Below are 14,453 nucleotides of genomic sequence, written 5' to 3'. Positions count from 1 at the left end.
TTCTACTGGTCATAGAACATAGTAGACAACGAGGACCATTCAACTAGATAATTCCTTTAAATGTATCTCATGCTTGATAATCTACTATCTGTTGACTTATGGCCTGATCCAACTCCCACTGAAATCAAGAAGATCCTTTTCTTTTGTGCACTAAATTAGTTTTTCAATGAAATCCAAATATTAGAATTGTATAGCTAATATGGCCAGTTTGACAAACCTTAGTAAATGCCAAGATCTTTCATAGCCCCAATGTGAAGACCTATGAACAGCATGATATTTAGTATCTGTGAGTTGATTTCTACCAGCAATGGAAAGAACGAGAATGAATCTATAGTGCGAGGGAGGTAAATTGCTCCTAAGCTACTGATCTGTGTTAACGCGTAAGTGGAGGAAGCAGACTGGCATAGCAGTAGAAATGAGTAAGCAGCTGACAGTGTGCTACATGATGTAATTCTATAAACAGGTGTCATCTTAAATTCCAAAACAGACAGATCCAGCAGCAAGGAATACCTACAAAAGGGCGGAAATGCATAAATCATGGATTCAATACTTAAATACAGTATTAACAACAGATGGAAAATCTTTGAGGGAACATGTCAGTTTTTAGGCCAAAACATTTGATTTAGCTCAATATTGTAACAATATTACTGTTGAATCCTGCAATCCATCAACTCACATGAGCTCAGATATGTCAGTCTGGGTTTGCATAAATTCTTACAGTGTGAATCTCTTGGATTTCAAATATCACTTTTTAAAGAACAAATTAACAAGCAATATAATTTTATATCAATTATAAAATTGATGGACAGAAAAATTGCTTATTTTCGTTGAATCTATTAAAATCGATAGGCCAAATTCTGCCTTTGGGACTGGGTATGCTGGTATGACTTTAGTAGAAGCCACCTGCAAGCAACCAAAGGTAGGTGTTACGTGTTGTGCAGATTTTAAAACCAACACATATGATTAGATGGATAGTTATATCAGACACATTTTGGCCAAATAAGGCACCATATAGATTAATGTTATAAACAAAATGTTCTATGTTAACTTCAGCTCCATTCAACCACACAAAAATCTATGTATTGAAACAAAGTAAGGGAACAATGCAAGTTTATGTTTGTATGTGCTATTACTCTAAATTGGTGAAAATTAAAATGTAAAATAATTACCTCATATTACCTCCTTACATTAAAAAAAATAAACCCTTACATGAGACTTATTGTCTCCCATTCAAGTTTTACACAATAACAATTTGTACACACAGCCTCCAAAGACCAAATTTGTTGATTTTAGAAAACATTTTTTGTACAGAAGAAATCCAAGAAGAAGGCTGCTGAAGACAAGCTGATCAGTTTTCAAAATGATGTAAAAGGTCCAGTCCTTTCATCTCTGAAATCAATTGACTTTAATGTGGCCAGGATAGGTCATTAAGGCTCAAGTGTTTACGTAAGGACTTAACTTTCAGCTCATGCAAATAAAACTGAGCCAATGCCCAACTGATTGTGAGATCAGGGCAAAAGAGTACTATCTACATCTGCAGATAACGTTTTAGTTAATTGCAACTATATTGATCTTTTTAATGATGCAAGGCCATGCCCTCACATCATATCTTACTGCTTATTAGTTGGACGAAAGATGAGACAGCAAAAGGAAATCATTAACAGAACAGAATAGTATTTCCAAAATAGACAGTCACACACAATTAGTCCATTGATTAGCAAGATACACTATGTGAAGACAAGAACATTGATTCAATTAGAACTAAAGAATTCCTTCTAATTATGTCACAAGAAATATTGCCACATAAATATCATGAACTCAATTTAACCAACATACACTTGGGCTATATTTTAAAAAGCTAGTGCAACGCAGTATTTCTTTCCAAGTCTACCACAAACAGTGCAACAACTTCATCATACCTGCTGCCATTTGCCCTTAACTGCTGGGTCTCTGACTGATTGACAGTGTCGCTGAATCTGCTGGATGACACCTTGGTAATACACCATAGAGGAGTCGTAGTTCCCAAGAAGCGCATATTCTCTTCCTTTTTTGGCATTATCACAAATCTCAGCCAAATTCATTGTCTCTCACAAACCTAAAACATAACATTTACTTATAAGACAAAAACTTGTATAGGCTGCATAATTCAGGAAATCATTAGGTAGCTCTTGTTTTGCTATTCTTTGTCTGGCAGCTTTACATCCACTTTACCATTTAGATGTACAGTTGCTCCTTACTATGCTGTTGCCAGGTGTCCGGTTTTCTACCAAACAGTCCAGTATTTGCGCCCTCTGTCTGGTAGAAAAATTCAGAAAATACTGGACATGTGCAATGTCCGGTATTTTCTGAATTTCCACCTGGGCGCCGGACAGAAGCTTGGCGGGGACGAGAGAGCGACTGGGAGGCGGGGCTCCCAGCCGCTCCCCCCGCCCGGCTTCTGCACACAACCAGAGGCTCCCAGCGCCAATTGCAGCCCCGCCTCCCAGTCACTCCCTCGCCCCCGCCAACTGGGAGCCTCTGGTTTCGTGTAGAAGCCAGGCGGGGGGACCAGCTCCCAGCCACTCCCCCGGCCCCTACCCGGCTTCTACTAGCAACTAAAGGGAGTGCCCACCGGGGGCGCGGCCTGTTGGACTCCAGCTGCGGCCAGTGGCTGCACTCCCCCCCCCCCAGCAGCTCTGCTTCCTGCCCCCCTTCCTCCCGGCCAGCCCCAAGACTGTGGTTAATCAAATAGAACAGGCTTCTGTGAAAATGTCAGATACTTTGTAAATTTAAGATTTTGCATAAACATAATATTCATGCAATTGCAAAAAATAGCATATTTATTGATATAAAATTAATATATATTTTAGAATTTTATTTGGGAATAAATAAAGAACAAAATATTAACAAAATATCCCCAGGCCAGCCACTCCCACACTCTGGTTCTAACCCAATCCCCCTCCGTTCCCCCAGAGCACCCCCCTGCTCTAACCCAATGCCTGCCCCCTCCCCCAGAGCCAAGCACCCCCAGCCTAATGCCTTTCCTCTCCCACTGAGCCAGGCACTCCCAGCCTCCTCTAACCTAATGCCTGGGTCGTGGAGCCACAGCCACACATTTCCTCCTCAGGCGCTGGGGCAGCATGAGCACAGCAGCCTGCTGTGAGCAGGTACTTGATGCCTGTGCAGAGCGGCCAGCCGGCCGTGAGAGTATGCAGCGGCGCCGTGTGCAGCGCAGTTTGGCCGGCCGTGAGCACGTGCTGGAGCACAGTGCACAGAGCAGCCCGGCTGGCCGTGAGAAGTCACTGAGGTTCCGCGCACAGAGCAGCCAGTCTGCTGGCTGTGATCTGCACTCGGCCATGTGCTATGAGTGGCCAGCAGGCCGCACTTTATTCTTTTATAAGAATGTAGTGGCGGGTCGCAAAAAATTTTGATCGGGCCACATGCAGCCCTCCAGAGGCCTGTTTGACATGCCTGCGGTAGATCATAGTGCAATCCACAGCAAGAGTCTTCTGACCTAAGCACAGAGCTTCCATCCCCACCACTCTCTGAGCCTGCTTGTTTCAATGAATTTGAAAGAAGTGCTGCAGAAGCTCCCAGCTCTATTGTTAGCTTTGCCAGATACTTCTGCATTCCTGTTGGTAGAGCAAAGAATAGCCAGTCCTGGGGAAGAAGGGAGAAGAGTAGCTTTTCAAGCAGTTCAAAAGCTTCTGAGGGGTAGCCAAATAAGTTTGTAACAGGAAAAACTTAAACGACAAACAGACTAGTAGCACCTTAAAAACTAACAAAACATAGATGGTATCATGAGCTTTCATGGGCATGGCCCACTTCTTCAGATGACAGGACAGTGGCTCAAAGGGGAGAGGGGAGAAGAACAGTAGCATAAGTAGCTTTTGGCTGGCTCATGAGAGAATAGTAAGCCAAGGGAGGCAAGTAAGCAAAGCAGCATGACTGCTCACCTCTGTGTTTTGCAAAGCAAGGTGCCTGCATTCCTCTCACTCCTAGCTAATGAAGGGAAGCAGGAGATAATGTCCTGGTATGACAGAAAACTTAAGGGGGAGCTGCAGCCTGCAGCCCCCACCCTCCTCAAGACCTCTAAATGGTGCCCTTGTTCATATACCAAGGGAAAGATTTAGAAGTTACTGCCATCCCTATCCTCCAAGACTGATGTCCAGGAAGGCCATGGTAGAGAAGTGTGCAAAATGGTCCTTGTGCAGAAGGTGGAATTCAAAACCTCAACTAAGAGGGATGAACTGAAGTACTCAGTGCTGACAGTAAAACTAGGGAAGGTCTAATTTGAGGCAGAAGAAACTAACAGACACTAGAATAGACCTCTCATTCTGTTCCAATGGCACCTAAGTAACAAATAAGGGGAATCCTTAACATCTCCCAAGCAAGTGGAGCAATCTGTGATTTCTGCTCAGAAAAAGAGAGATAACTGAGAAATGAAATGAAAATGAGGGGAGAGTCTCATCTGTAGCCTCTCTCGGACTGATCCTGGGAAGAACAGATGATCTTTCCATCAGAACTAGGGAACACAGATCTAATCCTTACAAGGAAGGAGATGGGCTTCTGATAACAAGCGCTGCTTCGTTCAGGCAAGTGAGCTGGGGCCGTGGCCAAGGAGCTCCACTTCCCTCCGCCAAGTTGAAGCAGAGCGCAATGGGTTGGAAGATGGGTGGTGGGACAGAGCAGAGCAGACTCTGCATCCTGCCGCCAGAGTGCAGGGGGGCTGGCCGCTGCCACTGCCCTGCAGCAGGCCCCCCGTTAACCTGCTGGGTCACATAACATGGAAGGGGGTTAAAGGAAAGGGGTGCAGTGGGGGCAGGAGAGAGCAGAGCCGGGGCACGCAGAGGCACAGCAATGGCAGGGCTTAAGAACCTGCAGCAGCGGAGAGAGTTGTCCCAGGCCCCACACCTCCTAAGGAGGGCTCTGCCTCTGCCACAGACTTCCTGTGTAGTGACAGACAAATAAACCAAAATGTTCAAACAAAGTTTCTCAATTTTCTGCATGCCCATCTGAATACCCTGGTGTCTTATCTGCAGAAGTGCTGAGTCCTAGCGACTGAAGTCAATGGGAGCTGTGCTTTGAACATATAAAGTGCTATATAATGCTACAGTCTCTGAAAAATCAGGTACTTGGCATCTCAAATTGGGCACCCAAATCCATGGAAACTTTCTACCTTAATCTCTCGGTGACTCAGTTCCCTGTCTGCTTATAGTGTGACCTCAGTTTACAATGAGGAAGAAAACAAAATATTGAATCCTCAGCACTGATTAAGGCAGGGGTTCCATAGAAAAAATTGTATGTGACTATTTAAATTAAAGTGTGTATCATCATGCATATGGATCGGGCAACCTTTATTCTGCCATTTTGGTTCTTGTCTTTGTAACATTAATAACATTATGACATCTGGCCACTGCCACTGCCCTGTGTGTAAAACAGAGAGCACATCAGTGCTGTACTCAACAATTCCTATGTCCATAAAGGAAACACTATCACTGCAATTAACAGTCAAATTTTTTCTCCACGCACACTCCCAAATCTGTATGATTAAAGTAGAAACTCTCATTCCAAGATTCTGTATGCCAAGCTGCAGCCAGAAACTGACTAGGGGAGGATGGATAGGAGGGAGCCAGTACACATGGAGAGAGACTTTCAAGCTGGTCCCTGTGCGTATCAGCTCCCACAGTGCTGCTGCCTCTGTGCTAACCGACTGTGCTGCTGCCTCTTTATTAGAGGCGGAGGAGGCATAAACATGCAACTGCTAACATTATCAAGGGTTACACGTTTACACGATAGTTAACATCCCTAATTAATAGTGCCTCAGCAACTACTTTTGGCTACTGTTCCATTGTAAAACTATTCATGTCATTTGGAAGGTTTTCTTTATAACTAATCTAAACTTGCTCTTCTCAAATTTAAGGCCATCGCTTTAGTAATATATCTCTGATAAATGTGGAATATGTCTGTCCCTCCCTTTGTCTTTTATTTTAAGGCTTTCTACATAATCATCTTCTCTCTCACTAGCGATGTTAAATATCAGGTAACTGAATAGTTGAGTAACCTCATGATTCTTATTGGTTAGTTGACTATTCTACAGTCCCGGGGGGGGGGGGGGTTAGCAGCCAGTGCGCCTCACTCCTAAGGAGTTGCTGTATCAGAGGCAGCAACGTGGGGTGCCAGGCAGGAGCTGGTCTGTGAGGGGAGCCAGTTTAAAAACCAGCTCCCTTCATAGACTGGCTGCCTGTCACCCTGTGCTGTTGCCTCTGATAAAGACGCAGCAGCGCAGGGTTGCAGCTGCCCTTGTCTAGGGGGCGTCTAAGCTTTTACTGAGCTATTACTCCAATTCTGTATCTTTGCAGAGGGAAACCAGAGATTCTGGCTCATCAGGACAGAGTGAAGGGGGACCCCAGAAGGCAGGTAGGGGCTCAGTGGTCTGAATAGCCCATCAGGTCACAGTTTCAAGGGGATCTCTCTGACCCAACCCATCACACTTTCTACACTAAGTACTCTACAGCAATACCACCGTAGCAATGTAGCTTAGATACTTAACACAGTGACAGAATGGGTTTTTCCATTGCTGTAGTAATTCCACCTCTGAAAGAGGCAGTAGGCAGGTGCACAGAAGAATTCTTTTGTCAACCTAGTGATGTCTCTGCCAGGTTTGGGTTCAGTTTAATCACAATTACACAGGGAGAGACATTTTTTGTGGTCCTGAGCAAGGTTTCCTCTAAACTGCGCAGCAGCACAGTCTCACAGTTGCTTAATTAGCTCCTCCGATCCAGCAGATCAGGGTTCCACACACAGAACTGCCTGACTGGGTGGAGCTGATTAAGCAGCTGCAGGCCGTGCTGCTGTACAGCATAGGGAACCTTGGGCCTGAGCAATGCAGTTAAGCTAACCTAACCTTGTGTTTCAGTCCAGGCCTTAAGACCAATCTAGCTCCATCACTCAGGGGTCTGAAAAATTCACATCCCTGAGGATATGTCTACACTTGCCCCCTACTTCAAAGTAGGGAGGCAAATGAAGCATACCGAAGTTGCAAATCAAGCCCGGGATTTAAATATCCTGCTCTTGATTTGCATGTTCCCGGACGGTCGCCATTTTAGAAATTCACTAGCCCGGAGTAACTGCCCGCGTCTACACGCGGCAGTGAAACGGGAGTCCGATTTAAAGCCCCTAATTTGAATTAGCTAGTAAAACTCATTGCAGGAGGAATACCAGCTAATTCGAATTAGGGGCTTTAAATCGGACTCCCATTTCACTGCCGCGTGTAGATGCGGGCAGTTACTCCAGGCTAGTGAATTTCTAAAATGGCGACCGGACGGGAACATGCAAATCAAGCGCAGGATATTTAAATCCCGGGTTTGATTTGCAACTTTGGTATGCTTCATTTGCCTCCTTACTTCGAAGTAGGGGGCAAGTGTAGACATACCCTTAGAGACACATTTAGCCAACCTAAGCCCACCAGATCAACCAAAGAATTTTTCCATCAATCTAACTACTGCCTCTTGATGATGTGAATTTACTATAGTGACAAAAAAACTCTTTTCATAATTGTAGGATGTGACTATGCTATAGCAGAGTAGGAGCAGCTGTCCCTCTCTGAGGTCTGATCTACACTCAAAAATTAGTTCTGGCTACGTAGCTCAGGGCACTGGACCATTTCACACTCTACGTGATACAGGATGGAGGGGCACCCCAGAGGGCAAATCCCCATTGTAGTCCCAGCTAGTTTGCGAAATAATTCTTCCACTGACCTAACTACCATCCCTCAGAGGAGTGGATTAATTACATGAATGGAAAAACCCCTTCAGTTGACGTAGGAAGTGTTTACATTAGTGTACTAGCTGTGCTGCTACAATGTAGACATACCCTTAGTCTTAGCTAAAGCCAATGAGATAAACTTAAGATGAACACATACACAAAAATGCATTTGCCAATTTCAGTAAGGAAGAACAAAAATCCACCCTAATTCACTCAATTAGCTTTGTTCTCACTAAGTGCCCAAACTTTCATGCAAGTCTTTCCATCAACTTCCATGGGAGTTGAAGATGCTTATCACCTTGAAAGACCAGACTCCACAACCCCACTGTAAGAGGGCACTTATACGCAAGCTTAATTTTAAGCATGTGATTAAGTTTCAATTAACTTAAGCATCTGCTCAGATCCTGAATTGCAGTCCTCAACGGGGCCTAAAAGCACACAAGAGAAACTAAAAAAATTATGCAGCAAGTTGGGTTTTTTTCCTTGCATTTCAATCTTCAGGCAGTACTGAAGTGAAATCCATTCTGAAATGGTACAACTATATTTGGGGAGTGGACACCAGATAGTAGGCCTGTAGCATCAACTCTTGCTTCTCAGAAGAGATTTGTTTCAATTCTTTGGAGAAAAATTTATTGTCTGAATTGCAAACAAAAACAGAATCTTTAAAACACTGCAGACATTAACAGTAGCCAAAACTAAAGAAGAAAACACTATGCAATGGATCAATGTTTTAATTAGAGATAGTGTGCTAACTATTAATAGAAAAATTACAATTCTGGAGAATTAAACTAACACATGAATACCTATGTACTATGTTCGGAGTTTTCCAAAGAACTTGTCAAAAAGGAATTACAAGTTGCTATGTTATTTCTTAACTCAAATTGCCAATTTTAGTCCTTTCAAATCTTCAAATTATTTCAGGTAAAGCCTTCAAATAAATGATTTTTGCTAACTTTAGGCTAAATCAAGCCTGACTTGAATATACCTAGATATTTTCTAGCCGCTTTCCTGATGCCAAGAATTCCATATAGAATGAGTCTGTCTTGTGGCTTATATGCTAGGGTGTGAAAGGTCAACTAGGCCCAGTGCTTCACAGGCAGGGGCTGCTCCAGGCATCCAGTGCAGCCCCTGTCCAAGTGGCCTGTGCACATCACAGGCAAGGGCTGCTCCATGCCTCCAATTAAATGAGATTTTACATCCAGCAGTGAAAGTAACTTAAAATTTCTTATAGGTACTGTCCTATTGCAACCCGGGTCTCTGTCAGCTCTTTAAATAGCTCCCTGCTGGCTTTTGCAACAGCTCAGCCAGCTCTTGCCAGAGCTGTGCACCAGGGTGCACTCGCTTACTTTTACCTCTGTTTACATCCCTAATATAAACATCAAGTTGCATGAATCCTAACATTTCACTTGCTTTCAATAAAACATTAACTAGCAAGAATAGCATAGCTGAAAAAAGATACTAGCCTTTACTCCTTTTCATACACTTTTCTGCCTAATTTATTCATGCTGTCCATCATGCCTTCAAAACCATCCCTAATACTACCCTCTCATTTAAGTTGCACTTAAAAATCTCACGTCTCCTACAATGTCTTCAATAAATAAGTCAATTATTTTCATTGGTTTTAGTGTGACCTGCTTTATTTCTCTATTAAAAAAACGAGGTTTACAGGAGCGGTCGACAAAGGCTTCCCTTGTCGACCGATCCGCGTCTTGACTCACACGCTATGCCGACGATCAGCTGAGCCAGCACAACACGGCAGCCATTTTTATTTTAATGAAGCCAGGCTATTTAAATCCTGGCTTCATTGACTATGTCAGGTAGTCTAATTTACATGCTTCTGGCAAGAGAGGCATGTAGTCTAGACATACCCTATGATATATACAGCAGGGTTTAAATAAACCAAAGGAAGTTTTTCTTCACTCAGCTCATAGTCAACCTGTGGAACTCCTTACCAGAGGATGCGGTGAAGGTCTCTGCCCCAGCCTGATGAAAGTGAGTGAGGATGGGCAAGAAAGGGAGGATGGAGTGAGCAGGGGTGGGGCCTTGGAGAAAGGGTAGGAAGGAAGTGGGGAAGGATATTTATATGAGAGGTAGATCTTGGATTGCACTTAAATTCAAAAAGTAATCTTGTGCTTAAAAAGGTTAGAGACCACTGCCTTACAGTGACACAGCAGAACCACTGCCCTATCCTGGTGGAAGAGAGCTCTCCTGCCAACATACCACTGGCCACACAGTCTACACCAGTGGTCCCCAACATGGTGCCCACGGGCGCCATGGCACCCGCCAGGCCATTTCTGTGTGCCCACCGAGTGATCGGGGCCAGCCCTGCCCCCGGGCATGTGGTGCATGGGCAGTGCCAGCCCCTGGGCGCGCAGCGTATGGGTGGCCCAACCCTGGCTGAATGGCGCATGGGCGGTGCCGGCCCCGGGGTACGTGGCACATGGGTGGCCCCGCCGCCGGGAGCGTAGTACATGGGCTGAACGGGCCCCGGGCGCGTGGCGTATGAGCATCCCTGCCCCCGGGCATATAGCACAGGAGTGGCGCCGGCCCCAGGCGTACAGTGCATGGGCGTTGCTGGCTCCAGGGCGTGCAGCCCAGGAGCGGCGCTGGCCACAGGAGTGAGGCGCATGGGTGGCACCGGCACTGGGCATTCAGCATATGGGCGTCCCCGCCCCATGGCACGCAGCGCAGTGGCGGCGCCGGCCCCAGGCGCGCAGCGCTTGGGTGATGCCAGCTCCTGGGCGTGAGGCACAGGAGCGGCGCCGGCCCCAGGAGTGCAGCGCATGGGTGGCACCGGCACTGGGCATGCAGCATATGGGAGGCCCCGCCCCTGGGAGCGTGCGCAGCCGCAGCCCCGCCCCCAGGTGCGTGTGCGGCTCCGCCCTCGGGTGCCCAGCGCGAGTGGCCCCTCCCCCGGGCACCCAGCAACCCCAAAAGGTTGGGAACCACTGGTCTACACTTTTGTCAGTGAAACTTGCCTATGTCTGTCTGGATTGTTTGGGGGGGGGGGTCAGGGGGATTCCACACCCCTGACCAACAAAAGATTTGCAAGCTTCAGAGGGGTAGCCAAGTTAGTCTGTATGGGATAAACTTAAAAAACAACAAATAGTCTGGTAGCACTTTAAAGACTAACAAAACATGTAAATGGTATCATGAGCTTTGGTAGGCACAGTCCACTTCTTCAGATGACTGGAGTGTTAGATGTCCAGAACCAAAAATAAATAGAGGGGGGGGAAATGGGTATATAAATATCAAAGGGAAAGCGGAGCTGTATGTAACAGGCAAAACTGATAATCTATAAGCACCTAAAGACTGGATAGTTACGTGGGAGTGTAGACAAAGCCTTAATGTGCAACCCGGGGAGAGGAGGCTGCCTGCTCAGGAGGGAAGCGCTGGGCATTTCAAAGCCAAAGGGAACTATGGAAAAAGCAAAACCAGGCGTGTGCCTGGACAGAGCAGCTGGTCCAAGGGGCTCAGCCAGCGAGAGGGGCTTCCCCAGAGGCGCTGCACAGCTCACGGGACTTAACGTGTTGGGGGACTGACAGCCCAGCGCCCTCGCTGCCTCCTCGCCCACGTCCCCTGGCGCTGCGCTCAGCCCCTCCCGTTACACACCCAGCTCTGCATCCTCCCCCCCCCCCCAGACACCCCCAGGGCGGAGGCGCCACAAGCCCCCGACAGACCGCGGGCCGCAGCTTCGGCGCCGTTACACAGGCCCAGCCTGCGCTGCTGCAGCCCCCGGTGTCGCGCCCACCTCCGGGTCCCCAGCGGGTCCCCCCCCGACCCCTCCCCCACAGGGTCAGATACCGGGGCGAAGCCAAGCTGCGCCCCCTACCCGGCCACAGGCCGCGCGCTGGGATCTGTAGTCCGCGCCCGCCCGCGCCGCGGCCGGCCGTCACCGCGGGCGTGAGCCCAAGAACTACATCGCCCATCCTGCTTCGCGGCAGAGGCTCCGCAGCTCTCTCCGGCCACAGAACGTTCAATGGCCAGCGCCTCTCGCGCCGCGGTCCCTGTCGGGGTTTGTGTCGCGTCCCCGCCCCAGCAGCCGCGATGGGCGCCGCGTAGTCAGGCCCTGCCCTTACCTGTTGGAGCGCTGCCCTTGCTGCGTGTCCGCGAGCAACTCCGTTAGCCCGTGGCGTGCGCGCGCCGGCGGCTCGTTGCCATGGAGGCGAAGGGCGACGCCCGGCCGTGGTGCCCGGGTATCCCACCGCTCCGCCCTCCTGCCCCGCCCAGCGAGAGGCTGGGGGCGGCGCGGCCTCTCCCGGGGGGAGCCCAGGCCCCTTTCCCGCCGCGCCCGGGGGCAGAGCGACCCGCCCGCCGGCCCCACCTCCACCCGCTGCGACCCAGCCCCACAGACAGCCCCGCCCCCCACGACCCCGGAGCAGGGGGAGTTGCCCGCTGCCCCCCCCCCGCCCAGCCAGGAGCCAGAGGCTGAAATGGTCATTTGGGCCCGTCTGATCAGACACTCCCTGCCCTGGTCCTCCCTGCGGCCCATCTGTGCGCCACCCTCCCGCCCAGCCACACGCCGCCTGCCCCCCCCCGCCCAGCCCGCACACGCCGCCTGCCCCCCCCCCGCCCAGCCCGCACACGCCGCCTGCCCCCCCAACCCCAGCCCGACACACCGCCTGCTCCTCAGCCCCCACGCCGCCTGCCCCCCAGTCCTAGCACCCACACGCCGCTTGCCCCCCCAGTCCCAACACCCACACGCCGCCTGCCCCCCAGTCCCAGCCCCCACACGCCGCCTGCTCCCTAGTCCCAGCCCCCACACGCCGCCTGCTCCTCAGCCCCCACACGCCACCTGCCCCCCAGCCCCAGCACCCAGATGCCGCGTGCCCCCCAGCACCCACACACAGCCTGCCCCCCCAGTCCCAACACCTGCACGCCACCTGCCCCCGAGCCCCAGCACCCACACGCCGCCTGCCCCCCAGCCGCCACACGCCGCCTGCCTCCCAACCCCAACACCCACTTGCCGCCTGGCCCCCAACCCGAGCACCCCCACGCTGCCTGCCCCCCAGTCCCAGCACCCCCACGCCGCCTACCCCCCAGTCCCAGCACCCACACGCCGCCTGCCCCCCAGTCCCAACACCAATACACCGCCTGCACCCCAGTCCCAGCACCCACACGCTGCCTGCCCCTCAACCCCAGCACCCACACACCACCTGCCCCCCCAACCACAGCACCCACACGCTGCCTGGCCCTCCCAGTCCCAACACCCACACACTGCCTGCCCCCCAACCCCAGCACCCACATGCCACCTGCCCCCCCCCAACCGCAGCACCCACACACTGCCTGGTCCCCCCAGTCCCAACACCCACACACTGCCTGCCCCCCAGTCCCAACACCCACATGCCATCTGGCCCCCCCAGTCCCAACACCAATACGCTGCCTGCCCCCCAAATCCCAGCACCCACACACTGCCTGTCCCCCCCCAAGTCCCCACACCAATATGCTGCCTGTCCCCCCCCCCAAATTCTAACACCTAATGCTGCCTAGTCCCACAAGTCCTAACAGCCACATGCTGCCTCCCCCCCAAACCTTCAACACCTACATACTGCCTGCCCCGCAAGCCCCAACACCCAACTCTGCCTGCCCCCCCAGTCCCAACACCCATATGCTGCTTCCCCCCATATCCCAACACCTACACACTGCCTGCCCCCCAAATCCCAACACCTAATGCTGCCTGCCCCCAAAGTCCCAACACCCACATGCTGCCTGCCCCCAAATCCCAACACCTACACACTGCCTGCCTCCCAAATCCCAACACTGCCTGCCCCCCAAGTCCCAACACTCACACACTGCCTGCTTCCCCCCAAGTCCCAACACCCACATGCTGCCTGCATCCCTCCCCATAATACTCCTGTCCCTTGTCCTCTCACATAGTGCCTACCCCTCACATTGCATCTGTCCCCTGTCCTCCCACATACCCATACGCTGTTTGTGAAACTGTGATGTGGAAGCTGGCACTCACCCACCAAACTTCCAACAGATGGGAATGATTAAAATAATTCCAGCCCTGCTGAGCTGGGCTAGAAACAAATTTGTGACACATACAGGAAAGGCTCTATATCTCATTAGCAATGCCTTCACACATCCAGTCTCTAATAAGTAAGGCTAAGATTATGTTATGGATTCAGTGACCTCCATGAGATCTACCTTTTCAGCTGTGGGTGGTGTGTATTTGTAGGCTGTGGGAGGCTCCCCAAACAGTACTGTGTGGCTCTGTCCACACCCCACCAGAAACTCCCTTCTGTTTGCCACTTTCTCCTTGGACCCAATCCAAGCATGCTGCTCCTTTCTGGAACTGCCAGCTTGTGGCCAGGACTTGGTGTGGCTGGGGCCTGGGAGTACTGGGACTGCTTGCCTTGTTCTGGGGAGTGAAACCTGACTAGGAAAGTAGGACTGCAGGAGGAAGAAAGCTCCAATTTAAAGGCTAGGTCAGTGGAAGAATTTTTCAATCAAGCTACTACTGTCTACCTGGGGACTTAGGTTGGCTTTACTATCTCTCACAGGAATGTGGATTTTTCACACCCCAAATGACATAGCTGGATCAATCTAATTATCTAGTGTAGATTAGCTTGTGGATACTAAGAGATTCACAAGTGAGATGGCTAGAAACAACCAAAAAAGGGTATAGATTGTTGGTTTTTGTTTGTTTATTTCAGTAAGGGCAATAGAACAGACAATAGTATTCTGTGACCAAGCAAGAATCA

The 14,453-nt window shown here is 50.0% G+C and overlaps 1 protein-coding gene across 2 annotated transcripts in view; it reads right to left on the bottom strand.

Annotated features, from left to right (window-relative positions):
- The window catches only part of KATNAL1 (katanin catalytic subunit A1 like 1), a 47,072-nt gene extending 34,974 nt beyond the window's left edge, over nucleotides 1-12,098 (bottom strand). Inside the window, exons 1-2 of one of the 2 annotated variants that reach the window (XM_075919206.1) lie at nucleotides 11,826-12,098; nucleotides 1,920-2,095 (exon numbers count right to left, since the gene is read on the bottom strand). In XM_075919206.1, coding sequence (XP_075775321.1) covers nucleotides 1,920-2,081 — 162 coding nt within the window. In that variant the 5' untranslated portion in view covers nucleotides 2,082-2,095; nucleotides 11,826-12,098. Of the gene's footprint in view, nucleotides 1-1,919; nucleotides 2,096-11,578; nucleotides 11,726-11,825 lie in introns of those variants that run through there. The other variant, XM_075919207.1, reaches the window with a different exon arrangement.
- Nucleotides 12,099-14,453: the final 2,355 nt, after the last annotated feature.

Source organism: Pelodiscus sinensis, chromosome 1, assembly GCF_049634645.1.
Source record: "Pelodiscus sinensis isolate JC-2024 chromosome 1, ASM4963464v1, whole genome shotgun sequence".
NCBI classification, from domain to species: domain Eukaryota; kingdom Metazoa; phylum Chordata; order Testudines; family Trionychidae; genus Pelodiscus; species Pelodiscus sinensis.
Note: the sequence above shows the minus strand (reverse complement) of the source record. Positions and strands in the feature narration are given on the sequence as shown.